The 27,196-nt window shown below is 42.3% G+C and overlaps 1 protein-coding gene across 5 annotated transcripts in view; it reads right to left on the bottom strand.

Moving 5' to 3' along the window:
- Positions 1-2,161: 2,161 nt before the first annotated feature.
- The window catches only part of FAR2 (fatty acyl-CoA reductase 2), a 217,038-nt gene continuing 192,003 nt past the window's right edge, over positions 2,162-27,196 (bottom strand). For all 5 annotated transcript variants that reach the window (XM_084617283.1, XM_084617281.1, XM_084617280.1 and 2 more), the window contains 4 exons: positions 16,864-17,035; positions 12,748-12,877; positions 9,701-9,828; positions 2,162-7,812 (listed from right to left, as the gene is read on the bottom strand). In XM_084617283.1, coding sequence (XP_084473409.1) covers positions 7,650-7,812; positions 9,701-9,828; positions 12,748-12,877; positions 16,864-17,035 — 593 coding nt within the window. In that variant the 3' untranslated portion in view covers positions 2,162-7,649. The remainder of the gene's footprint in view (positions 7,813-9,700; positions 9,829-12,747; positions 12,878-16,863; positions 17,036-27,196) is intronic.

Genomic DNA, 27,196 nt, shown 5'->3' on the forward strand with positions numbered 1-27,196 from the left:
AGACTAGTAAGAAACGGAGATGTCTCCCTCAAAGATGGTATACAGTGTGCTGAAGCATCCAAAGGACAGGGTAAGATCACAAGACACAGTGCTGGTTGGAAAGCTGCTTTTATCATTAAAATATTTTTTTCTGATACAGTTTCCAGTTACTAAACACAGGTTTTATTTCAAAAACAGTAAAAAATTGATAATTTTGTACTTAAATTTAAGATGCCCTATTTTTCTCTCTCTGCTAGGCAATGTTTCTTCTAAGTTTTGACAGGCGTCTCTTTCGTTTAGGCACCTGGAGATCTTGAGCCCCTAAGTTCTAGGTCAAGGTGATTTTCCAGAATGAGTAGGGTTGCCAACCCCCCAGGATTGTCCTGGCATCTCCAGGAATTAAAGATTAATTTTGAATTAAAGATTGGCGGGTGATGGCACTTCCAGGAATATGTCCAACCAAAATTGGCAACCCTAAGAATGAAGCCTTTAGTTCAGTAACCTGTGAGATCTGTTTTGCAAGTAAAATAGCCTTTGCCTGCTAGCACTTCTGTCTCTCTGGTAGGGCACATTTTCATAGTCCATTGTTTTATGTCGCTATTTCTAACTGGCTACAGCTGAGTCGGAATCTAAGCATGAAGTCACTGCAAGCTGTGTTCAAGCATTGCACTTGCCCTAGGTATTCTGGACTTTTTGAGGGGCAGGCCACGCCAGTTGCTGGATTAAGAGTGGCAGTTTACTTAGTGCTTTAATGTAGAGAAGTCCGTCTGCAGTTTTGGGCATATATTTGTGGGGGAGGGATAGCTCAGTGGTTTGAGCATTGGCCTGCTAAACCCAGGGTTGTGAGTTCAATCCTTGAGGGGGCCATTTAGGGATCTGGGGCAAAAATTGGGGATTGGTCCTGCTTTGAGCAGGGGGTTGGACTAGATGACCTTCTGAGGTCCCTTCCAACCCTGATAGTCTACGATTCTTTACAATCTGATTCTCATTTTCACAAGGAGCCCTTTAAGGAGGGTGACCAGACGTCCTGATAATATCGGGACAGTCCCGATTTTAAGTGATTTGTCCCACGTCCTGACCGTACTCGGTTGGGACACCCTTTGTCCCAATATCGGGGACTTCTCACTGCATGCACCTGAGGTCCCGGGCTGGCGGTGCTTTGTGGGGCAGTGCCCGCCTGCCGGCAGGAGCCCACAGTGCGGTCCCTAGGCACAGAGGCGGGGGGGGGGGTCTCCACGTGGTGCACTGGCTCACATCCTGCCCAATCAGAGCTGCAGGGGCGGGGCTTGCAGTCGCTGGCAGCAGGCAGAGAGCCCTCCCTCCAACCTGACCCAACCCTAGGAGCCAGAAAGACCTGCTGGATGCTTCCCGGGAGCCGCCCCAGGTAAGCACCACCAGGACTGGGCAGTGGGGGAAATCTTTGTGTGTCTGGGCACTGGGGGCCTGTGTGGGGCATTGTTTAGTTGTGGGGCTGTGGGGAAGGGTACTGGGAGGGAGGAAAAACCTGTGCCCCTGGCCCTGTGGCTTCTGCTGGAGGCTGGAGCCATGAGTCCTGAGTCCTTGCCCCGTGGCTTGTGGTGCGGGCTGCAGCAGGGGCCGTATACCCCTCTTGCAGCTTCCTAGGGCTGTGTGCTCTCATGGCTCCGGTCGGGGCTGTGCACCTGTGGCTCTCTTCCCCCTCCCCCGCTCACCCAATGTGTCCTGATATTTCACTCTTGCGATCTGGTCACCCTACCTTTAAGTGGGAGTAATTTATATTTATATTGACTTTAAGTTGCCAGAGTGATGCAAAGTGACTCTAGCGTAATTGAGAATCAGATCCTTAATTTATAAATTAAACCTAAGATAGCTTTGGGCAGATCCTCAGCCGGTGGAAATTGTCAGTATGTCTGGTGGGCACTCATTTAGAAAAAAACAATAAGGATGTGTCTGTATCCCAAACCAGGCTCTGTCCCAAGCTAAATGTAGAAATTCTCTCTTCCCCCACTTTATTGCCCCCTTAGCTGCCTTTTGCCTTCTGAATCCTGTAGGTGGAGGGCTTGAGCTATGTCCCTGTAAAACTTACCCTTTTCCACCCCAAGTTTTGAAATGATGAAGAAGAAGAAGAGGCATATGGAAAAACACCATTGCTCGTAAGTAACTTTTCCTCAGCAACTCCAGTAGCTTAATGCATAACAACAACTGTTTTAAAGTATTTTATTAAATGTTCAAAATAACATAAAATTAATATTAGCAATTTTATGGCTGAGGTTCTTGTATTCTGTGACCTTACAACTTTGACACTGAGGGCTCAAAACATTACATTTTTGAATCAGAAACTTCATAAGTAACATTTATAACAGTAAATTGTCTCATAGGGAAAAGTGTACAGAAATATCAGTTATAACCACATAAACTTTGGGTAGTGGGACAGTAAATATTTTGCTATAAAGAGGGTTCATTCTATTGTCAAGATTATGTTAGGGATCAAGAAATGATATGTAAGCAGTTTCATTTTCTATGGTACTCGTTGAAAAAATATCACAATGTCTTTCTTTAGTAACTGAGAAACTGGGATAGTACCTTTTTTAATTCTGTTAAATTACTCCTAATGCACACGTTTTTATTTGCCCTTAAGTAAGTTTTTAACCACCTTCTTACCAAGGTGTAGCACCATTTAGCAAGATCATTACTGATACATTTGCTGGGAATGTACAATATATTATCTATTCTGCGCTAGAATACAAAGCCCAGTTGAACAACAAGTTCATCCTTGTTGTCTGCAGTAAAACTTCAGTGTAGGAGAAGCAACAACATGCTTTAAATCATGAAGCTGCAGTTTATTTAAAAACAAACAAACAAAAAGTCCTCTCGCCCCCACACCGTTTCCAAGTTGCATAAGGTTTCATGAATGATTATTTAGCAGTACTGGTGGAGTTTTTTGTTTTGTTTTTTAACCTGGGAAATTAGGGTGGGGGTTTTGACTTCATCTTAATTTGATTTAGAAAAGCACATAGTAAATGGTTATGGCCTGGCCTTTCAAAAAGATCAGATAGTTGCAACGTTTCTGGAAGTCATGTGAGATGATTGGTGCTGAAAATGTATACATATGCATACAGATATGTACCCCCCCACAGCCCCGCAGAGGTTGCCTTGAAAACATCATGAGAAGTACCTAATGCAGCAGCAAAAGCTGACCAAAAGTGCCCCCAAGAAATGTGGCCTGGTTGTCAAGTTTTCCTGTAAATGTATTGAAAAATCTCATTTTGCAGCAAATTCTTTAGAAATAAATGGACTTGTCAGTCAAATGGCATGTTCAGATTAATTTGGGGGATTTTTAGCAGGGGTATTTAGTTTAATTTAAAGTATACAATTTGTTATTTGAAAGCTAACAGCTTATGACAGACTCCATATAACATAGAAATCATTTGACAATGAAACAATATTCAGCGTTCCATGGCTTCTACATACCACTCAGCTTATAGCTATAGCCTGATAGGCGTGTATAATATTGACTAAAACAGGAGTGCATCAGGTTCAGCGTGTCACAGGTTAGTTTCCCGAGTAACTATGACAACTCTGCAGTATTCTGTCACAATATGAGGTGGTAACTGCACGGTAAGTCCACTGGGTACAAATGGTAACTGATCCTATCCTGTTTTGTGATGCTGTGGCAAATAATCTGTCATGATTGTACAGTATGTGACCACCAGCTTTGTCCTCAAAGCTGCTTGTTCATAAAGGGCAGCGGGGGAGCAAGGAAGATTCTAGGCTGGCTCTAGGCTATTGCTTGAGTCCCACCCATGGTGAAAAGAAGCTTGATGTAGCTCTGTGATTGGTCAACAAGATACAAGGAAAGTGAAGCCACTGCTTTGCACAGGACTAAACACGCTGCCTCTGCAAAAATCTCTAGCCCAATTGGCCTCCGCTCATAAAGATGCTATGGGCCAATTTCTACAAACTTTGCTCCGGGTGAGTCGTGTATACTTATGACTCAGCACTGGATGGAATTCGTTTGATTAATGGTTTATTCAACAAAAAATGCAGCCTAGTCCCAAATGTGACACCAGTAATTCTGGCCATAGCAGGAAGAGAAAGGGATGGTGGTGTTGCTCTTGCCACCCTCCCTTATACTCTTTAGCCCAGTGGTTGGGGCACTCACACGGGATGTGGGAGACTGTGGTTTAAATCCCTGCTGTAGAAGGGACCTACAGTGGGTTTTTTAATTCACCAAAAATGTCACATTCCTTGACCCAAACCAATTTCTTTTCCAAAACTGCCACCAAACTGAAAAATCAGTTATTTGCCAAGCAAGTGTAATGCCAATGAACCAAAGTACGATTTCCTACAGGACCTCTTTAAAACTGCAACTTTTAAAAATAAATAAAAACTAAACTGGTTTTGGCTTCATTTTGTCAAAAGGAGGGGGAAGGGAAAGGAGAAGCAAGCATCTGTTTCCTTTTAGAGAGAACTTCCCCTGGGCTTTGAGTTCACTGAAAGAGAGTGGCTGTATGTTGATGAGCACAGGGTTTGGAGACCATTGCAAAAGTCCCATAGACCATTGGTGTGAGGTTGTAAAGATCTCAGGAGCCCAGGGAAAAATCACTGCAAGCCTAAGCTCAGTAGGAATTTCCACCAGGTGGTCAACATAAGCACCAGAACACCATGGCCAGAGTTGTCCTTGATGAGACCTTGTCTGGTCTACAGAAAGATCTCAGCCAATCAGAGATGATGTTCTGAGCCACATTAAAGAGAGGATTAAAGATGTAAGTTTTATCATGCTTATGAGCAGGTTTAGAGGAATTAGCAACCTGGTCTTCCACTCAGGAAAGGCAACACAGGTCAGGGGCTATTCGCTGCCAATGCTGGAGTTCCTCAGAGATGTGGATGAGGCTAAGAGGATGGCAGGGCAGAACAAGAAGAAGTGGTCACAGTTGTGCTTTTGCAGTGTCCCCAACCAGCTCTGCTACTCTTCAATGGTGAGAAAGAAAGGGCCCACTTTCCTGCTAGGGTTGCATTTGGCAAAACGTGAAGGTGCCTGGAAAAACTTAAACTTGGTACCACCAGCCTCCTGCGTGAAATGTACTGCATCCTGCTTCTCATGCAGGTACAAGGGTCCTGACATGTTCAAGGCATGTGGAGACACAGAGACTGGTTGGGGTGGATATAGGATATGCGAATGACCAGTCACAAGTAGGTCTGGCCAAAAGAAGGGATGGTGGGGATTAATATAACTCAGAATCTGTGAAAATAATATGCGTGGCATAGATCCTTTACATCAGACATGTTCAGAGCCCAACTGCTTTCAATGGAGCTCCATGTGAGCTGAAAGGTTTGCCCTGGTGCATCTGATTGAAGGATTGGGTCCTTTGGGGGCAGTGTAAGATTTAACATTGCCATAGCTATTTGAAGTTTTTTTGGATTTCAGAATGACCCAGGTTTTGTTTATTTTTAACCTTTCATTTTCTCTTGTGTGTCCGTAAATGAAGATAGTGTGTTAAATCAGTGGGGTGAACGTGTCACCTGATTAGTAAAATAAAGGCGTGAGTGGTGCAGGACTAGCTAACAATGCATCCTGCAGAGACAGCCCTGCCGCATTCCATGTGGACCTGACAATTTAGGTGCATTCACTAGGTAGCTATGTTAGTGATACACACCAGTACAGTGCACCTCACCTTCACTTCAAACACTGCTGAAGAGTCATAGCACATGACATGTCCGATCCAAGGCTAGAAAACCACGTCTCCTGATTGCACAAGCAGCAGCTAAGCCAGTAGGATGCAGTGCCGGCTAGACACCTCACTGAACCTCTGTGTCCTACATAGCCATCTTTTGTAACAAAGTTTTGCATTTACAGAGCACTTTTTCATCCTAAGATCTCAACACACCTTACAAAGGTGGTTAAGCATTAGTAGCCCGTTTTACACTTGACTTAAGTACAGAGACTTGAAGCAATCTGTATGAGAGGTACTGTGGTCTAGTGAGAAAAGAAATGGTTTTACCATTTCAGAGTGCTGGGGGAGGAGCGTCTATATTCTGGGGTCCACTAAAAGCCTCCTTTGGCAACTTGTTTAAACTCTGTTATTCTCATTTGGAAAATGGCCCTGTAGAGGATGCGGAAGGAGGGGTAACTTTACTAGTTCTTTTCACTTTTAAAAAGAAAAATATTGCTTGTGGCCATGATTTTTTCCTCTGTTGCCTTCACTGTCAGAAGCAGGTATAATTTTGAAATAATGGCCACTTCATAGACGTTTGACTATTTTTGGCCTTGAAAACTGCCTTGTGTATCACATTTTGTGATGCAATGTTACTTGTTTGGGCAGACAGAATGGAAACTTGCAAACATTTTAAAAAGGAGTAATTTTAAAGTCTTTTAATCTTAACAAATGCTCAGTCAATTCACTAAATTTAAAGAAAGTCAATGAGACTTAATCATTAAAAATTGAAAGCTTAATAATGTATCTTTTTTTGGTACAAAAATCAGCCTTTCAATGGGACCCTAGTTGCAACTCCTTGTCCGCCTGCTAAGCTGCAACAAGCTGATATGCGCAATCCCTCTCCAACAGAAGTCAATGAAAAATGCCTATTGTCATCCATGAAAACAGGACTGGGCCTATTACTCAGACTGACATCCATGGGAGCAAGATCAGGCTGCATGATCCACCTAAAACACTGTCACTAACTTTGCTTAATTACACTTTCTTCAACAAAGTGGGTGCATGAATTTTCAGGGGAATTTAACTATATGGAAAGTTTGAAAGGGTAGTAACAAGCTGTTTTTCAGCTAGACAAAAGAAATGTTTGCCAAAAATCAGAATTTCAAAGCATGGTGATTTTTTAAAATGACTGATTCAAAAACACCTTTATTAATTTTGTTTAAGGTTTGCACAAGCGTTCGCCTTCATGTTGAGCATAAATACAACAACTCTCAGGCCACACAAACTTTCCAAGCAAGAGCTATAGAAGTGATAAGAGGGCTTTTTAATGGAAGCCAAATTATACAGAGACTAATGGCTCTCCATAGTAAAGTCACTTTGTGTGTGTGTGTGTGTGTGTTCATGCTGATAAAAAATGTACACAGCTTCTGTATGTCTCATCAATCAGGGCTTGAAAACATCAGTCCTTGGCAACCTGAGATAGACATCTAAACCACATTCATCAGCCTTCCACAATTTACTTTTCCTTACTTCCCTTAGCTTTGAGTGACATGGAAAATGTGGTTTCACAATCTAATAACGTATTTGGCCCAGTTGGTTTAATTGAGCTAGAATTTGTGAACTGCATTTAAGAAAACCTCTCACTGATTCATTTCTTTGATATTTTCTTATCATATTCCTTTCCTAATTTCTAAGACTAAAATCTGCAAATATTAAGGAGGGAGGTGGGGATGAGAGTGTCTAGCTCTTAGACTTTGGATGGAAAGATGGCAGCTTTGGTTAATCCATCCTCTTGCACACCAGAATCTAGACAAAAGACCCAGAACAACCCATGCCTAAAGCTTCCATTATGGCTTTAAAATTAGCATGGTCCTATGGAGGAAAGACACATATTAAAGCATTAGTAAAAAGATAATTGTGATCATAGTAACAGGGCACATTGACTGCAGGCAGCTGTTGGTGGTGGATTCCCTGCTACTTTCAAGCCCAGATGTTTAGAGGAGAGGAAGGTCCTTTTGGCTGCTACTGACTATTTCAGTGCCTGATGGTGCTTGATGCCCTGAAATAGGAGAGAAACTTATAGCAGAGGCTCACAACGAAGTACCAGATGTTGCGAGCCATCTGCGACCTTGCAATGAAAATGCGCCAGATGATCACAAGGAGGGTGGTGTTGAATGCATACTGGATGTTCCTTAGCCTGACAAATAAAAGAGAAGCACATTAAGAAAAATTACTTAAAACAATACCCTGAGATTCAGCCTTAACATCTTTGGATCAAACTTAAAGAGGAATTTCTGCACTGCAGAACACTTTTAAAGTGATCTTATTTATAAAATGGAATGATGTGGCCCTTCTGCCTTTTCTGTTTATTAGCAAGGATACTGGTGCCTGAACAGGTGTCTCCTTTGTGTCCCAAAGCCACCGCCTCCTACATGACCCTGCATAGAAATTATAATGCAATGAATGCAGTGACGTGATAGATTCAGCTACACCAGCATGCCCCAGATTTCTTTGATTCCATGCATTCTGATTTCAGACCCGAACTGAGACTGAATTAACATTGGTGGTCGATTGCCTAGGGATGGACTAAGAGATGTCCTATTGTCCATGTTTTACTCTGGTGTGTCAGCAACTTTTAATAACATCGACAATGAGATTTTGGTGACTGGCTTATGGAACGTTTACAGGGATTTACAAAATGCTCCTTCAGTGGGTTTGTTCCTCCCTCGCTGCGACATCTCAGATAGGTAATGTCGGGCAATGGTTCATCCTCCCCAATGGTCCACTTTCAGGGTCTTGCAGGGTTCTGCTCCCCCCCCAACCCTATTTATTGAGAATGTCAAGCCATTTGGGGAAATTGTGAGAGGATTTAGGCTAAACTGTTATCATTATGCTGATTATATTAATCTCTGTTTCTACTTTTTGTCAAACACAGATTCTACAATTCTACACATTTCTTACTTTCCCAGTGTCTGGCCAAGATGAGGATCAGGACAAAAGCAAACTAGCTGTGACCTAGCTTGGTCAAGATTGCTTGGTCTTCTGTGTGAGCGCGCTATGTTTTGATATTTTGGCTTGTACTGGTAGTGATGGAGTTTATGCTACATTTGGGTTACTATGTAGTTTATATGTTCCTGATTTATTATAGAAGCACTTAGAAACTAGGAATATAAATCTTTAAAAATTACTCAACAAACTCATGATTCATTTGTGACACCCCAGAAATGGCAACAGCCTGTCTTACACTTGTAGTTTCACAGCAGCCAGTGTTTTCCAGAGTGCAAAGTGCTGTTCCTTGAAAGGCATAACACTGGTCCTCCAGAAGTACCTCTGTCCCTGTTTGCATGTTCTTTGGCACTTCTGAGTATTTGGTCTGGAGGAGATGAGCAGGGCTTACACTTTTTTTTAATTGGAAAAAAGGAGCCCAAGATCTTTAATTTAGAATGTTTTAGAACTTTATAGGTTCTAGTTCCAAAATATCAAATCCAACTTTGAAGCCTCTATTTTATTTGGGAACGGGAGACAGGGAGTGAGGGTAAAATCTCCCCAATCTCCAGTACAAGTGTATTTCTAGATTCTATTTTAAAGTTTTACACAACCCCTGGAAATTGTCATCGACCTTTAGGAGTTTCCCAAAATCCAAAGCTGCCTCTCGCACCTTTCTTTTTTCCTGTCCTAAATGAACCTTTGGAACTTCTGCAGCAATAGATCTGTAACCCCTCTCTGCCTCTTTAGGGGTAGGGGTGTGTGTGTGACTAATAACTCACTGGTGAGGAGGACTGACTACTTCCATGACAGTATCATGTGCTGCTGCTGCACTATGAGGCCAGTCCAACCCCCCTTTTTTTCCCACAAGACGGGCAAGGAAATATTAAGCCAGATCCTGAGCTGATGTAAATAGGGAGCTATGTCATTTTTATCTCACATGAGATCATTCTCAACTTGACACAGGTTCTATTCACCTGTCCTCATCCCAGGAATCGTATCATTCAATTTAAAACAGAAACCCTTGCCTTAAAAACCCTTAGATACAGCTACCCAAGGCAGCTGGGGGCCGTTACCACATTTGACCATGTATGGCTTACTTTCGTAAGTGCTGCTTTGCTGCAGGAATCCCAGACATGTCCTCATTCAGCAAATATTTCTTCGCTCCTATGCAGTAATTTTCAATGTATTCCGACCAATGCAGCTGACGCACATCAAAGTTGAATAACTGGAATTAAAGAAAAGGAAAGTTAATTAAATGCCACAGTCCGATTTGCAGTAAGAGTAAAGCTGTACAACTTCATGCTGTGATCTTGAACTGAGTTCCACTCGGAACAAAGCCTAAAGATTTCCGAACCACAAGATTCAATGAAGAAATGTACAATGAAAAAATATGACTCCAACTCTATCATACTACTGTTCATCAGAGTCACCTGGCTCTGCTTTCAACTCACAACCCTCTGACCTTAAAAAACTAGTTATTTCCTGTCAACTGTCTTGCATGTGGTTATCTGTAAATGTAGAGTCACTACAAAAAACCAAACCATCTTGCTAGAACAGAGACTGCATATTGAGAATACATCAGAAAAATGTCCCAGTTCACTGGTGTCATACTGGGATTATATTTTTAGTGAAAATAAATGGACCAGACACTGAATCAACAGGTCCCTTCTGTGTCAGTAATTCAGCTGGGCAGAGCTACATTCTTTCTCAGTATCTATAGCTCCAGAAATCCAAGAAATTGTTTATTCAGTTGTTTGACATCAGTTTGTCAGGTTGCATTGCTAATGACATTTAGTTTCATAGATCAAGATTTTAAATGGAAAAGGTGTCAGCAATGCTCTCAGGGGATTGTAGGTCTAACAGAGCGAAGAAACAGCTTAACCAAATACGAATAAAGAGGAAGTGCTTTCTTTGCAGAGAGAACTGTTAACTATGAAGCAGGGTTTTATGAATGAATAAGAAGATGGCTGATGTGACTCCACAGAAACATTTTCAAGGAAGATATGCAGAAAAGAACTCTTCACTCTCAAGACCACCCAACCCTTTCAGCTTGGTGCAAGAGCACTGGCATCAGCATGGCTGTGAGCTAGAAGAGAATTCTGGGTATGGCCACAGAAAACAGGAAGGTTACCTAGCTGGATTCACAGTGTAGAGGTTCCATGACTTGTGAGGCTTTGTACTACATCTCCTACACTGGGGATCTGCCTGAGTATTTCACAAGGAACTAGACCAATTTTATTCGACCACTGAGTCCCCATCTCTCTGCAAGTATATGATACAGCCCCACAGGTACTTTGAAACTCATCCTAGGTCTGCTCATTGTATTCCTTCAGCCCTGTTGCTGATCTTTCCCTCACTGCCCCACTCATGTGCAGAAGTACTTAAAACCAGCAAAGAGTACATTAGATTTTGACATCCTGCAGTTATTGCTCTACAGCTGCTCAAATCTAACAAGAACTTGTTCATACTGTATGTTTTCTCTGGCTAAGACACTGTACTATTTTCTAAAATAATGTACTTACGGCCCTGTCCAACTCCCATTGACATCATTGGAAAGAAGAGGTTACTGACCTGTAACTGGAGGTTCTTCAAGATATGTGGTTCCTATTTGTATTCCAAACATGAGTGCCATGTGCTGGATCTGAAAGATTTTTGCAGAAGTGTTCATTGACCCGCACTTGCATGAGTCACCTCATGTCTCAAGTGAGGTTATATTAGGTTGTGCGGGTCAACGCCTCTTCAGTGACACTCTTACCACTGAGTAGATCAGTCTGAAGCAAAGGGGAAGGAGGACAGGTATTGGAATACAAATAGGGACCACACATCTCAAAGAACCTCCAGTTACAGGCAGAGGCGACATATGGGCAGGTGGCACACAGGGTCATGTGTCCCTCCAGAAATGCTGCTTGGCTTGTACTGAGCATGCTCACAAGGACTGAGCAGACTCAGTAACATCCGCTGAAGCCACTGCCCTCACTCTGTCCCCCCACTATCAGCAGGTTCAGGTTGTCTCTGGACAGGTAAGTAACATCTTTTCCTTCGAGTTGTGGTCCCTAAATGTATTCCAAATGTGGGTGAGTATCGAGCAGCGATCAGCATGGAGATGGGTGCCAAGATGCAAGAGGTAGGCACAGACTGCAATATGGCACGGTCCACTGCAGCGTCTTCAGCCGTCTCTTGGGTGATGGTGTAATGGATGGTGAAGGTATGTACTAAACACCACATCGCTGCCCGACAGATGTCCTGCCAGGAGACATCTGCGAGGGAGCTGGATGTGGCTGCTTGTGCCTGCATCGAGTGCACTGTAATTCAGTCAGGCGGTGAGATGTTGGAAAGTGTGTAGCATTCTCAGATGCAGCTGGATACCCATTTTGAGATTCATTGGGAGGGGAGGGCTTGGCCCTTGAATCAGTCATCAATGGAAATTAACAGTCTTGTTGACACACGAAAGGCATAAGTTCTGTGGAGGTACAATGCTAGCGCATGGCAGACGTTGAGGGAATGGAGGGTCTTGTCTGCAGGGGAGACATGGTGGATAGATTGGTTGAGGTGGAACTGTGAGACCACCTTCAGGAGGAACGTGAGATGCAGTCACAAGGAAACCGTGTCTCTATGAAATACAGTGAAAGTGTGGGGATAGGGGGGACAGCCATCATGGCCGCTAGTTTGCTGACCTGTGGAGCCAAAGTGATGGCCACGAGGGAGATTACTGTCATGGAGAGACGTGAGAGGGTGCACGTTACCATTGGGTTGAAGGGTGGAGAGGACAAGATTAAGGTCCCCCAGGGTTGTGGGTTTTAGTACTGGTGGGAAGCTATTGAGAAGACCTTTCATGAAGTGAACAGTGGTGGGGTGAGTAAACACCGAGTTGCCATCTTCAATGCTTGGTCCATTCCTTCTTTGTTGCATTGTAGAAGAAGAACATCCTCCTAAACAAAACTGAAGGCTCGTATGAGTCTAATTAACAAAACTGGGGGGAAATACATTATTTCTCTTTCTTTCAAGGAAGCGTTTTTAATGCTGACCATCCCTGGAAGATGCTATTCAAAGGCTCACCCATAACTCAAATATAATAGGCTGGAAGACTAGAGGTAAACAGAACTGTGATTGAGAATATGAGCAGTTTAGCAACAGGTATACTTACTCTCCTGTCCTCTGGACTGAGCTGGGCCATTAGCATGTTCATATTTTCTGAAGACCACTCCCAGGACTGACAGGTGAAATATTCCAGAAGCATCATAGACTTGTGCAGCCGATTGAAGATCTTCATCATCCTGGAACAGTGCAGAGGTGTGGGAACCGTGCAGAGCCACAGCAACACATATAATGAAATAAGGAGAACTTGCTCTTATCTGAAAATTGGAGTTTCATGCAGGGTTCTCCTACTTCACATAATAGGTTTCTCCATGGAGATTAATGCCTTACTTGCTTTTGCTAGTTATTGTGAATCTGAGTTTTGGGACTCAGCCATCCAGCAGCCTCCTCTTTTGTTCAGCAGGCTGATAACTTCCTTAGCAAGTATATAGCAATTCCAACTGAGGCCCGGATCCTGTAGCTGGCTCCTCAGGGACAGACCCTGGTTCCTGAGAAGATCACTGCTGACTTCAGTGAGACTCAGCATGAGCGTGAATCTGTACCTACACAGAGCCAGTTGCAGGACCATGGCCTAATTTACTAGTTTGAACTAAACAACAGTAACAAACGGACTAATTCCTGGGTAGGTCTGCCAATTGGGGAATCCATTACACAATGTCAGTTTTTTCAGATATGTACATTTCCTTTCTTTCTTAGTGCTTCCTCACTGTGGATAATAGTCTACACATAACATAGGTCCTGGATATCTTACAGACCCCCTGTCTCCTTGTGTACTATTGCAGCAGTTTTGAACAGTTCTGGTGCTCTAAATGATGTCCCCTTTCTTAAATGGGAAGGTCCTGGTGGCAGAGCACTCTGAGTGAAGGATTCTTGACATCTGTAAAAATCACACAACCATAGCTGCTGTGAGTCTGGTAGCTATCTCTCAGAGTTCCTTTTCAGGAGGAAGGATTCATAGATTCCTTGGCCAGAAGAAGGGCCCATTGTGATCATCTAGTCTGACCTCCTGCATAAAAAACAGGCAATAGAACTTCCCCAAAATAATTCTTAGAGCATATCTTTTAGAAAAAAGCATCCAATCTTGATTTAAAAATGGTCAACAATGGAAAATCTATCACAATCCTTGGTAAGTTGTTCCAGTTGTTAATTACTCTCACTGTTAAAAAAAATCTATGCCTTATTTCCAGTCTGAATTTATCTAGCTTCAACTTCCAGCCATTGGATTGTGTTATACCTTCCTTGGCTAACTGAAGAGCCCATTATTTAATATTGGTTCCCTGTGTAGATATTTATAGACTAATCACCCCTTAACCTCCTCCTGGTTAAGCCAAATAGATCGACCTCCTTGAGTCTATCACTAGAAGACATGTTTTCTAATCCTTTAATCATTTTCATAGCTCTTCTCTGAAACCTCTCCAATTTATCAACATCCTTCTTGAATTGTGGACACCAGAACTGGATGCAGTATTCCATCAGTGGTCACACCAGTGCCAAATACAGAGGTAAAATAACCTTTCTATTGCTACTTGAGCTCCCCCTGCTTATGCATCCAAGGACTGCATTACTTCTTTTGGCCACCGCATCACACTGGGAGCTCATGTTCAGCTGATTATTCACCACAACCCCCAAATCTTTTTCAGAGTCACTGTTTCCCAAGATAGAGTCCCCCATCTTGTAAATATGGCCTTTGTTCTTTGGCCTCTCTGTAGAAGATGCTAAGAAGGTACCAACAGTGAGGCTGGGTTTTGGGGACACCTGTCCACAGGGAGTTGAACACTGACCACTAAATCCTTCCACACAAGCCACCAAACAGCTGACAGAGAGTAACAATTCAACCCAGATTAACTCTGGCTGGCACCTGGAAAGTGAATGCATGTTGATGGCTAAGAAGTTAGGACTGAGTGTTTGTGGGGGAAGATTATGGGTGGGTGCCACAGCTGGTAAGGGGGAATCTGAATCATCTGGGCACTTGCTGGGGAGCAGGAGACCAGCAGAAGATGTAGCATCAGGGATAGAGGAGAAGGCAACATGATGCTGTGTGAAGGAAAGGAACTACTTGAAGGTGTGAAAGTTGGAAGAGGCATCTGAGGGACAATGAGAGAATTCAAGATGACGTGATGGAGGAAGGTTTGGATTTAGACATTGCAATGGGTGGTGGGAAGGAAGTCAAGGCTATATGTAACATCGACAGATCCTAGTCGTCAGCAGGTGGGATCGAACCTGGGACCTCCGGAGCTTAGTGCATGATCCTCTACTGCATGAGCTAAAAGCCATATGACCCTTAGCTAAGGTTGTAGAGCAGACTCATTAATCTGTGTCTCTCTCTCTCTAAGTTGTCTCAGTACCACTAGATGGGACAGAACACCACACCCAGGAGGCATTTGCATATGCCTATGCACTTACATATGCACTTGTCTGAGGTGAAGAGGAGGGGTAAGGAGAGAGTTTGGCAGCTGGGGCAGGCTCAGCTGAATACTCAATGGACTCTTAAATGCAAGGCTGTGTCCTGTTTGCCCAGCTGAGAGATCTGGGAGGTACTTCTCATCATTTGAAATTAAAATTTAGGATTATAGCTGACATTTCTGAAGGGATGTCTTACGGCCTGTATTATGTAGGGCATCAAACTAGATAATCACAGTGGTCCCTTCTGGCTTTATAATTTATGAACTTAGTGGCAACAATCTTGCTGAAAGGGGCCATCATTTGTAACACCAGCAATAACTATATTTAGCACTTATTACTGTTATTTATTTGCATTACAGTGCCTAGAGCAGTGGTGGGCAACCTGCAGCCCACGGGCCGCATGCAGCCCATCAGGGTAATCTGCTGGCAGGCCACCAGTTTGTTTACATTTGCACGGCTGCCCATAGCTCCCAGTGGCCGCGGTTCGCCTTTCCTGGCCAAGTGGAGCTGCGGGAAGCAGTGGCCAGCACGTCCCTGCAGCCCACGCCACTTCCTGCAGCTCCCATTGGCTGGGAATGGTGAACTGGGAGCCATGGGTGGCCATGCAAATGTAAACAAACTGTCTGGCGGCCTGCCAGTGGATTACCCTGATGGATCGCAGGTTGCCCACCACTGGCCTAGAGGCTTTTGCACTGCTCTAATTTATGCCCAGTTTTCTATGGTTCCTAGGGGCCATTCCTGAAGTTGGGGATAACTACGGCTCTAGGTGTATGGCCCATTTCCTTCAGCCATGTCAGGGGGTAGGGTAACATCACAGCTGCGATAGCAGCTCTATGCCATCCAGGGATTTCCCTACAGATGGCTGCTTAAACCAGCTATATGCTGCCTGAGTGGGCCAAAGCAGCTGGCCTGGTCCACTGTTTTTTTTGTGATTGTTAAACAAGCAATAAAGCAGGAAAGAAGCTGTTATACTATTTACACAGGGGTTCCCCACACAAGGGTCCTGGATGCCTTCATTTTGCTTAGCCACACCGTTGCCAATGCTCAGAAATCATCTGTAAGTGTAAATGTTCTTTTTAAATGCAGTTCAGAGCTTATGAACACTCAGAAACACACATTACACTTTTCCAACTGACAGACTGTTGTATGCGGGTTGTCACCTGCTGGACGTGTCACTGACCTACAGGTCAAAATAACTGTGTGGTAACACTCTGAACATTGCAAAGCCTGAGTCTTTATGCATTGACACAATTTCACGATAGACTGAAGTAACAACAGGATATCGCAGTGATCAAAAGCTTGTGTATGCATGGTTTAAGGCCAGGTTTAAGCACAGACAATAAAAGTAAAGGACTCAGGCACCACCCTTTTGTCTACCCACACTTGCTGTTCAATGCTTGACCTGATTCCTCTTCGTGGGGTTCTGGTAGTGGGACCAGAGGGAGAGGCCACTCCTGACCTGCTGGCAGCTTGGGAAACCACAAATTGTGAGACCAACTCCATGGAGCTGAGTCTGATTGAAAATCTAAGACTCTCCCAGGAAAGCTGTGAGAGCTGGGAACCGTGTGCTGGGCTGAGCAAATGGGGTTCAGTTCTTTCTTCTTGAGTAAATGGCTCAAGAGTAATACTGGAGAAAGGAAGACAACCAAGAACTTTAAAGCGAGTGCAGATACTGTGGGGCTGATTTTCTCAGGACATGTTAGAGCCCTTCTCCTCTGATATTTTTAGGTATGATAATATATGGAGTAGCGCAACTTCTCACCTGGGCTTTCTTCCTGTTAACCTCAAGTAGAAGTCGTAGAGCATGGCTGGAGCCTTATGACTGACAGCTATCCAGTACTGGTTTATCAGGTGGTTTGAGGTTGTCTGAGCCCTGGGTATTCTGAAGGCCTGCTCAAGGGGGTTCCTTTTGAATGTGGATATGACATAGTATCCTGTAAGATAACAGAGAACAGATATTTTGAATTAGACATGCATCACTTTTAGAACAGGCTGCCATGAGCATATCAATGTGCTCAGATCTATTAATATTACCAGGTAATATGGTCGTAGGGAAATAGCTGGATTATATGATTTACATTTTGTCAGAGGAGAAAGATGGCTGGTTCATGCTGATTAATTCATATCCTATACATATGTAAAAAGAAGTGGTGGTGTTTATAGATATAAAAATCAACAATGAGAGCCCACTAATTGGGACTTTACATATTTCCCAACTCGTGCATGGCCTTTGTTATATTTATCACAAATGTATGTTGGATGTAGTCTCTGTCTTTTCCACTGTCCTTAAAAATAGAGGATGACAAGATAAGCTGGCCCAAAATTTGATTAGTTTTATATTTATACATTTTTAACAACATAAATCTCTTTGCAAAAATCCCCGTCGTTCATTATGATTTGAGGGACTGGTCCTACTCCATGGCAGTCTCGCCATCAAGGGGGAAGGATTCAGGTCTATATGCAGTCTTCATATCAGGATTGGATGTCTCTCTGAAATATATGCTTTCGTCAAACACAAATTATTGGGCTGAATAGAGGAGCAAATGGATTACATTCTTTGGCATGCATTGTACAGAAGGTCAGATAAAATAATCTAATGAACCTTCTGGCCCTAAACATCTATGAATCTGGGCTGCTAGTTATTTAAAACAAATGCTTAACTAAAACCTAATGGCAACACTTATGAGCAACTCTGCCATAATGAAACAACATATGATGGAGGAAACATTTCAAGAGGGAGCCAGTTTCAGCTTCAAACTTTCAACAACAGTGAATTCTAATTCTACTCTCAAATAGAGTGGTGTAAATCCAGGGGAACGCCATGAATGTCAGTGGTTACTCCAGATTTACTCTCATATAACTCAGAGCAAAATTTGACCTACTGACTTTAAACTATGATTGTATTTCTTAAGAGAAGAGAACTTCAATAATTTTCAAAAAAGTGCCAGTACGTGTATTGTGTTGTACTGAGAAGAAACAATGAGCAGATCTCTATCATCTATGCATTGTATAGACTAAAAAATCCTCCTCACATTCCTTCAGAGCAGAATTGGTTCAGGGTAACTAACTGCAATCATCATCTGCACCACGGACATTTGTGGGATTTGTTGTCTATGTAACAACGAAGTTAATTCCATTGTAGTCATAATCTATGGTGCCTGAGAAATGAGACTAAAATGGCAACCTCTGTATTCATATCACATACTAAGGGTATGTCTACACTTAAAATGCTACAATGGTACAGGTACAGTGTGGCCACTACCTATGCCAGCAGGAAGGGTTCTCCTGTCCGCGCAGGTAACCCATGTCTCCAAGAGGCAGTAGCTAGGGCAACAGAAGAATTCTTCCATCCACCTAGTGCTATCTACACTGAGGGTTAGGTCAGCTTAACTATGATGCTCAGAGATGTGGATTTTTCACAACTCTGAGTGATGTAGTTAAGCCAATTTAATTGTGTAATGTACACTAGCCCTAAGAAACAAAATACTTAGGGCTGATCCTCTGACCTGCTATCACCTTATGATGAGGGAATCCCCAGGTAGCACAGAGTCACTGTAATGTCACCGCTCCTGACCCTTGGGACCAGAGGCAGCTGCCTATACCTCCAAAAAAATTTACTTCTCGATGGGAACCACATGGAACTGTGTTCCTGTTGTTGCTTTATTCACTTGGCTTATGTCACAAATAGAAATCCAAATCAAAATGCTGACAGTCACAAATTACGTCTAGACCATCCTCATACTGGATGATTCCAGACTTAGTGACTGGACCGTCCTCTGCTAGGTATCGTATGGTCTGTTCATCACTGTGCTATTCCTACTTAAGCATATGTAGGAATGTAGTCTGTGACTGGGAAGATGCCAGTTAGATTTTGCTAGGTGGAGGAGTCAGACACAACATTAAAAAAAAAAACCCAAAGAGTACAGTATAATTTTAGCTTGAGATCAGTGTTGTCTGTCTTTGTTTCCAACATGCTACAAGGAGCTTAATGGCTAAAGTCCAATGTTCCTCAAACTTTTTTTGCAACTGTCTAATCAGAGCTAGTATTCCTTTTATTTTGTAATTCTATAGTTCACTTGGGGGCCACAGAGTAGAGAGGCTCTTGTTGTGGAGATGCTTCTCTTTACCATATATTCATTCACTGAGAAAAGTAAAAGGTGGAAGTGAGAGATAAATAGTATTACATAATCAAAAAGAAAACTGCAAAAGCATGGGAAATTAGTCTGGTAGAAAAATGTAGAGTGAGGCTATTGTTTTTTTCTTTACAGAATTCCATACGTATCCAGAAGCTAACACGATAAGTGGCCATATACATTCAGTACAGCTCCCTTGGGTAATTAGGGAAAATAAATCACAAGCCTTGGCTCCAGAAAAGCACAGGTTTGTGGCTTATCAACTGAAAGGCCAGCTCCACTAGCTCATCCAGTCAAGGAAGCCCTAATACACATAAACATGCTTGATACAGCATAGCAGAGGTGCACATACACAAAAGCTAGCACCCCAGCTCTGCAGTACCAAGGTCCATAATGACAATCTGCCGAAAGTCCTATGGATTCTAGACAGCTGGAATTTTAAAATTGGCTCTTCCTCCTTGTTATCATTCTGCACATTTGGATCTGATGCACTTGACCTTTGAAGTAATGCGGGAGTGCACTTTGCCTACCACTTTGAGCCAGACATATGATGATATTACAGACTCCAGTAAATAGGCTCTTAACATGCTTTCTTTAAAGAATTTCCAGTTTGCTTACTGCTGTGGCATCTCAGCCCATTACATACCAAATGAGCATCAATTAAAGTCATGACACACAGAGGGTGGGGGGAGTAAAATGCCTCATATCTGACAAAGCTATGGCCAAACAGATGAGGTCTGACAATAATGCTGAGTTAGCTAACTTGGGCTTTGACAAAACAAGTCCATTGAGAACACCTGCTTGACCCCAGAAATTCAATTCTAGTGACTCTCAGCAGAACTGCTTCATTTAAAACCAGCTGTGATTACGGTGCATGGAGAATGAGATAGTTTCTAAAGACAATCAGATCTCAAGTTACATAGAGCTTTAATGACTACAACCATCACCTTATATTGCACTCAGAGGCACACTGTGAACAAGTGCAGTGCATGGAACACAGGTACCCAAATTAACCCAATCCACTAGGCAGGCAAGTTGCCACATTCAACACTAGCTGAAGCATCCATGTGGTTTTCAAGAGTGGCTCCAAATAGAGAACACTGCCCTTAGCTCACTTGGAACTAAACATGCATGACTGTGGCAAGGTCTATATCAGCAAGGAAATACCTCAACCTCTGAGCTAAATACAGATTAAAAAAAAAATAATATGAGCTATTGCAGTTACTGGTGAGTCCAAGATGTACCCTGAGACTGCCAAATCTCTGGTAAGGGAATGACCTGATCCTCTGACAGATGGAGTACTCACAACCCTCACTAATTCAAACCAAAACAATTTTAAGTGAACACACTTGTACACACACTTCTTCAGTTTTCACCTATAAACAGGCATCATTTTATTACAATATTTCCAAGTCACCAACACTGACAGTAAGTAAACAACAAGCAAATTAATAGTCCTAGTTAATTATGTCTGTTTTCTCCTGGCTTTGATGGAGGTGGAGAGATATGCAGGAGGGATTGGGGCTGATGTGTTCTTTCCATAGGCTATGTAGCTTGGCAGGTAACACACTGTAGGAATAATTTCATTCTTTATTTTCCCTGCTTTTGTGGATTTACATTAGGGAGAGTCTCACCTGGGCAGCGTAAACTAGCTGGGTTAACATTAATGATGTTTTGTGGAGAAATTTGAATTAAGCTTCAGAGAATTTAGCATTTTCATCTTGGTCCTTCACTAAACACTAACCACAGGATGACAAAACTCCTTCTGATGACATAGTTTAAAAATCTTTAAAGAGAGGGTTTTAAGGTTGAGGAGGAATTGACACCAGTTCTACTCTGAAAAGTGGCAATGTGAAAAGGGCACCTTCTCACTCAGCAGGCCTGTTTCTTGAGTGTATTCAGAGTCATTTCTGCTTACTTTAGAGTCAAAAATAAACATTTAAAGCCTTTTACCTCAGTTAGTCCTGCAGAGCCAGAACAGCTAGGAGAGACGGCTCAGGCTTCTGTTTGTTTGTCTGCATTGACAAGACAATTGTTTACTATATTTAGACCTGGGGAAATCCTTTATTTTCAAGTGGATTTGCCCACATGTAACTGAGGGGATAATTTGAAAACAAATGAGCTACCTCCTGTAACCTAGTGCCTGATTTATCTTGCAGAACCTTGTGATGAAACCCAAGAAGGAAAACACCCACCTTACCTCTCAGAATCCAGGTGATAGTGATGATAACAATACAATGTGGCACCTCTTGAACATGGGAGTAAAGTGGTAAATAGAGCTCATCAGGCCCAATCACGGGAGTACTTCTTCTAAACAGCTTTATCATCAACATACAATGAATTCTTTTATTGTGGAAACCAAATGGGTTCTATGGTATTTACAAGTGTGGGGAACCTTATTCTTTGTACTTCAGACAAGGGCAGCTATACTTGACCATAATTACCTCTGTGAATTTTCCTGAACACACTTGGGCTATTCAAAATCTACATTTGACCATTTGTTCCTCCATTGAATGCTAGCAAATATAGTTCCATGTTTCAGGCATGCATCAAGCTCCAGATTCCTGTCTTGCTATCTTTCCCTCTCCATTAATCCCACTTTGGAATTATTACAAGGGTGGGAGGGTGGGTTGGGAAGAGAAGAGTTTTAGTATAATTTGACTAGTTATTAAAAAAAAAAATCTTGCCAAGTAGTGGAGACTGAAAATTCGGGATATAAACCAACCCTGGGGAACAGAAGGCTGTGTCTGGGTGTCGCGCTGAAGGCAGTGTCCAGGCCGTCTCTTTGCTAATTACAGTGTCAAGCATGTTGGTGCTCAGCAAATAATCATAAGAGATGCTTACCCCATAAATGAATCTGTGGATCAGGTGGGAAATCCTATGAACTCTGTCCCTTCTCCCCTAAAGGAGAATTTTTTAATAAGGCTCTTTAAGTCCTGAACAGTGTTCAAGTTTCAGAGTTTATTTAGCCTCTCCCTTTCCTAATGGAAACTCACAAGTGTTACTTGTCACTTATTTAGTCCTCCATCCGCTACTCTTGCTATCTTTGGCTGTGATTAAAAAAAGACAAATCATTGTTATATTTATAAAATGCAGCCATTGTCATTTCAAATCACATATCATACATGGAATTTGGGCAAATCAGCAATGCCTCCTCTGTGTTAACTAATTAAGGCTTCTAGCAAAACAGCTGCAGCATGCTGCAGTGTTTTTCTTCGTGATGTGGAAATCATGTTCAACAAATGGCAGAGGAGACACAAGAGAAAATGCTGAAAAGCAGGAGGCAGACATCACCCTTGTATTGTATTAGTAAATACCTGAGATGGCTGTGAGACCTACATGAAAATCTCAATGAAGGGAGGTTCGGTGACTGGTGGAAAATACAAAAGCATTCTGCACAATTGGCGTAACTGGTGCTGTGGCTAATTTATGATTGAAACCACCTTATTCTATCTGGTAGCTTAATTCCTGCCTTTAATTTCTTTCTCTCAAGACTTACACTGGGGAGACCATAGCCCTTATTTCACTGAGGTGGCTGCATCGATATCTGTACTATGTGTACTAGCCTCTGTGTGCCTAGGCATGTTGCTTTTTCAGAAGTGCTCAGTACTCACAACTGGGGTCAGATTAAGCAGCTAGATTTTCAAAAGAGGTTTGCATGCTGAGCGCTTCTGAGAATCTGAACCCTATTTACATGCATAAATGGGAAGGAGTTGAGCTCTTTTGAAAATCAGCCCCAACAGTTCAAAATCCCAAATCAGTATAAGAGTATTATAGCTCTCAGTACAACAAGGCCATTATGTAGATAAGTACATGTATATCGCTATATGTGATGGATGTAAAATGCGGGACATATAAGGACACTGGTATAAGAAGCATCAAAAGAGACCGTTAATTTTTAGAATATTTTCTCTAACCTTGTACACCAATTCTGCTGTAAATAATGTCTAGTAATAAGTGTCCAAGCACTAGGTTTGTGTGGAAAAGAGGTAAATCTGGGCCTAAAACAAATTCAAGTAAATTTCAAAATGAAAAGTTGGTTCAAATCAAAAAATCAAAATGTTTTATTTTGAAAATATCAAATTGAAATATTCTGACTTTTTCAGAATTTTTTTCAGTGTTTTTCAACTGAAGTAATTCAACACGGATTCATTAAACATTTCAGCTGACCCAAATCTGCAGTTTTCAGAAATAAAAAACCCCCCAACCCACATGCAAACAAACAAACAAAAATAAAACCCACCCACACGTTTTGGCAATTTGGCCAAAAAATTTCATCCAGCACTCATCATAATGGATGTGTACAAGAGGCCATATTAAAATTGTTCAGGGCAGGCAAAGAACCCTGAGCACAAATAAGACCCCAATAGATTTGCTAAAATGACACCAGGACAGCCTTCCTCCTTCCTTAAAAAAGGAAGAAGCAAGTTCTAGAAGTCCATTTAGAATTTCAGTGGGTCAGAATCAGAACTCAGTCTGCCCATCTCAGTTCATCAAGGGAAAACTGGATGGCTTGAAATTCATTAATATTCACACAGTGAAAACCATATTGAGGCCTGTTTTAAATAACTGCTTTTGACTAGAAGTTTCAGAACATACTGAGTATGCTGCAGCTAGCAAGATTAACCCACTTTGATTTTATTGGCCAGACCTAAATTGCAGCAAAGCAGAACAAATTGCTTTGAGATTACTTCAGGCTAATGCTTAGCTGTCGGGCACAGACTTTGTAACAATAAGAATAAATAATAACAATAATAGAAAAGAGACACAAATATACTTTCAATGGCATGTTGTTATTTGGAAAAGGAATAAAATAATTTAAGTAATTGGAAAATCTGACATTTAGGGCTTGTCTACACATGGAAATTTAGTGAAATACATATTCCAGAATAATTATTACCCTATTTTGGTATAAGTCCCCATTTATGAACACTTATTTCAGAATAAGAGTGTCCAGACAGGGGCTTACACTGAAATAACTATTTCAAAATAGCTATTTCAGTAAATTTCCAACTGTAGACAAGCCCTTAGAATCAACCAAGGGAGTACGGGAAGTAGAAGAGAACTGAAGAAAGATTAACGTTTTAGAGAAAACATGTTTTAGCCTAAATTCTTCCATCTGCTATTCCACTGCAAATCCACTGTCACTCCATTAATTTCTGTATATTTGTATGTGTGTTGAACAGAATTTGGTCCAAAGCAGGGGAAAAAACATTTAGAAATAGTTTCTCAGTGTAAATTGGCACAGATCCATTGGGGTCACTGGAGTTATGCCAGTTTATGTCTGATGAGGGGCTGGCCATTACTTTCACAGACATGCTGAATGGCCAAATTCATCCTTGATTTCACCAGAGTTCTTCCAGGGATAAATTTGGCCCTGGAGGCTTGTTTGGCACTCCTTGCAGCTCACTCATTCTTATGAACTATTTCAACTGCTTGGTGAAAAGAAAATATAACTCATAAAAGAAACATACAACTGGTTTCAAGAAAGAAATCCCAATAGAGTCATACAGTCTACAGTCACTCCCATTTAATACTTAAATGTAAGGGACTCCCTATTTCCACAGCAAAATGACACATCAGAGACAGTGAAATTAGTTAAGGCGTTGCTCCTATTACGAGGCTAATCTCTTATCAGGATCTGGCTCCTTACAAAGAGCCAAATTCTTCTCCCATGCAATCTCACTGACTGTAGTGGCATTTTATATCCCGGGACACTTTATACCAGGGGAAGTGTTATATTAAAAGATGAAAACAGCTAAACTGAAAGATAAAAGAAAACACTGGATAATGTGGATACACTAAAACTTACCGGAATCAGCCCCTCAAAGGGTCAGCAAATCATTGCTTGACTGGTCCAAATTTCTTTGATTGAAAGTTGAGCAACATTTTACTGGATACCACATGAGCAAAGTTCAAAAAAGATCCTTTAAAAAGGGGATGCTAATTACAGATGTCCATGTGTGCAGAGTTTACTGCACATTTAATAATGAACTGTTTAAATTTATGAGTAATTTGTTTCCTTAGTGTAGGATGTAATATGTAGAATGTATGTTTTAGGTGTTGGGACATATGAAAAGATGCCTGCTTTTCTGGCAAGGAAAGAGAACAGCAAGGTAAAAAGCTGAGCCAGCAATCTGATCAGGTAAACAACAGGGTCAGCGTCCAGTCAGGTAAACAACTGAGTTAGCAAATTAATCTTAGTGCTAGGCAGAAAAAATGCTTACACAATATATAATAGTTTTGTAACAATATATTTAGGGCACATCTGAATGTGGGTGTGTGCTTGCATTTAACCTATGCTGTGCCCTGTTTTGGTGGACCGATCACGCACTGAAGCAATGAATAAATGACACACATTTTCAACTCAGGAGTCTGTCTGTGAACCTGACCGTTCTGGGTAGCAGGGAAAAGAACCAGTCAACAGTTTGGTGCCATGACTGGGAGTGGAGCCCACGATGGTCGGCGAGTACACAGTCCTGTGGGGAATTTTGAAGGTCTATAGTGGGGTCTGGTTGGGATAAAGTAAAGGGTCATAACTGGGCTTTGCTATATGGACTTGGTTATCTTTGTGGAAGTTTGGGTCAGTGACAAGGGAGGTCCCTATGACACTGATCCCCAGAAAACAGGGGCCTGGGAGGAGATTCAGACGTCCCGTAAGGTAATCATGCTAGATCCGAAAGTGAAGGAAGGACAGAAGAAAGTCTGCATTATACAGTGATTAATGAAAGGAATTAATGTGTTATAGGAGCAGTGTGTACTCAGGAGGTTGAACTTCAGACACTGCCCCCTGAGCTTGAGGGGGATGGCGATAAAGGAGAAGCTTTTAAAATACATGCAGTAATGGCTAATCAAGGCTTCCACCAAACAGCTAATGATTGTGATAGCATACAACAGGAATGGGATGAATTGTTGAACAAGGTAGCAAACCTTAGAGATCAACTGGCTCAATGCCAGCAAGGGGATCCTCTGGTTCCCAAGGATCCGCCTTTCTCATGTCCCTCCCTCACTACTTTGCCCAAACCTCAGCCCCTCCTTCTCATGTCCCTCCAGCTTATCTGGCTGCCCCTATGATTCAAAAATCTGAGATGGACAGTAATCACATTTGCACCACCCTGGATGATAAATTGTTGCCAGCAGGAGAATTTCAGTCTCCATAGAAAAATCCAGGTCCCATCCCAAGGGATGACTGGAATAAATTTTGTCAGTGGCTTTGCATGGCTGCGGACATCATGAAGGACAGCAATTTAAATGATAAAGATTGGAACCAGGTGTTGAAAGGTGTATTAGGAGGTTTGTACACACGAATTGCTGGATGTGTAAACACTGGCCAGCTACAAAGGAGATTAAGTGAAATTTTGTTTGGTAGTCCATCATCTACAAGTGACATGAGTAGGTTACTTCTTTGCCTGGGGAAAGCCCCACAGAGGTAGGGGAAAGGGCTCTGAATTATGGAATTTGGGCCATGGACCGAATGATTGAGTGGGAAGGAACTCCCAAGAGCATACTGAATCGTTAATAGGACTACCAGATGAGTGTCCATGGCAATCCTACAGTTTTCACCCCAGCCCCATGATTATGAGGAAACTATTACCCATGCTGAAGTATGGTCGGGGGAAAGAGAGGAGATAGTCCTACCCATAAATGAAGTGAGGGTGTTTCAAGTTGAGGCCAGGAGAGGCACTGGTGCATGGAAAAGAGGAAGGGGATGAAGAAGAGGAAGCGTGGGTAGAAAGAGGGATAAGAGAATGGATTTCTTTCAGGCAGTTGCAGGAAGAAAAGAAGGTTCTGGAGTGTCAGGTAAAAGAATTAGAGGATAAGGCTGGAAGCCCAGCCCCACAATAGAGGGAGCCATGCCCTGAGGCCACTGCACTACAGGTTTGCCCTATTAAATTAGATAAATGGGGGTAGCCTCATGTTCAAACATATATTGAAGGGCAGCAGGAAATAATATTAGTAGAT

This window comes from Lepidochelys olivacea (genome assembly GCF_965140295.1).
Source record: "Lepidochelys olivacea isolate rLepOli2 genome assembly, chromosome: 1".
Classification (NCBI taxonomy): Eukaryota; Metazoa; Chordata; order Testudines; family Cheloniidae; genus Lepidochelys; species Lepidochelys olivacea.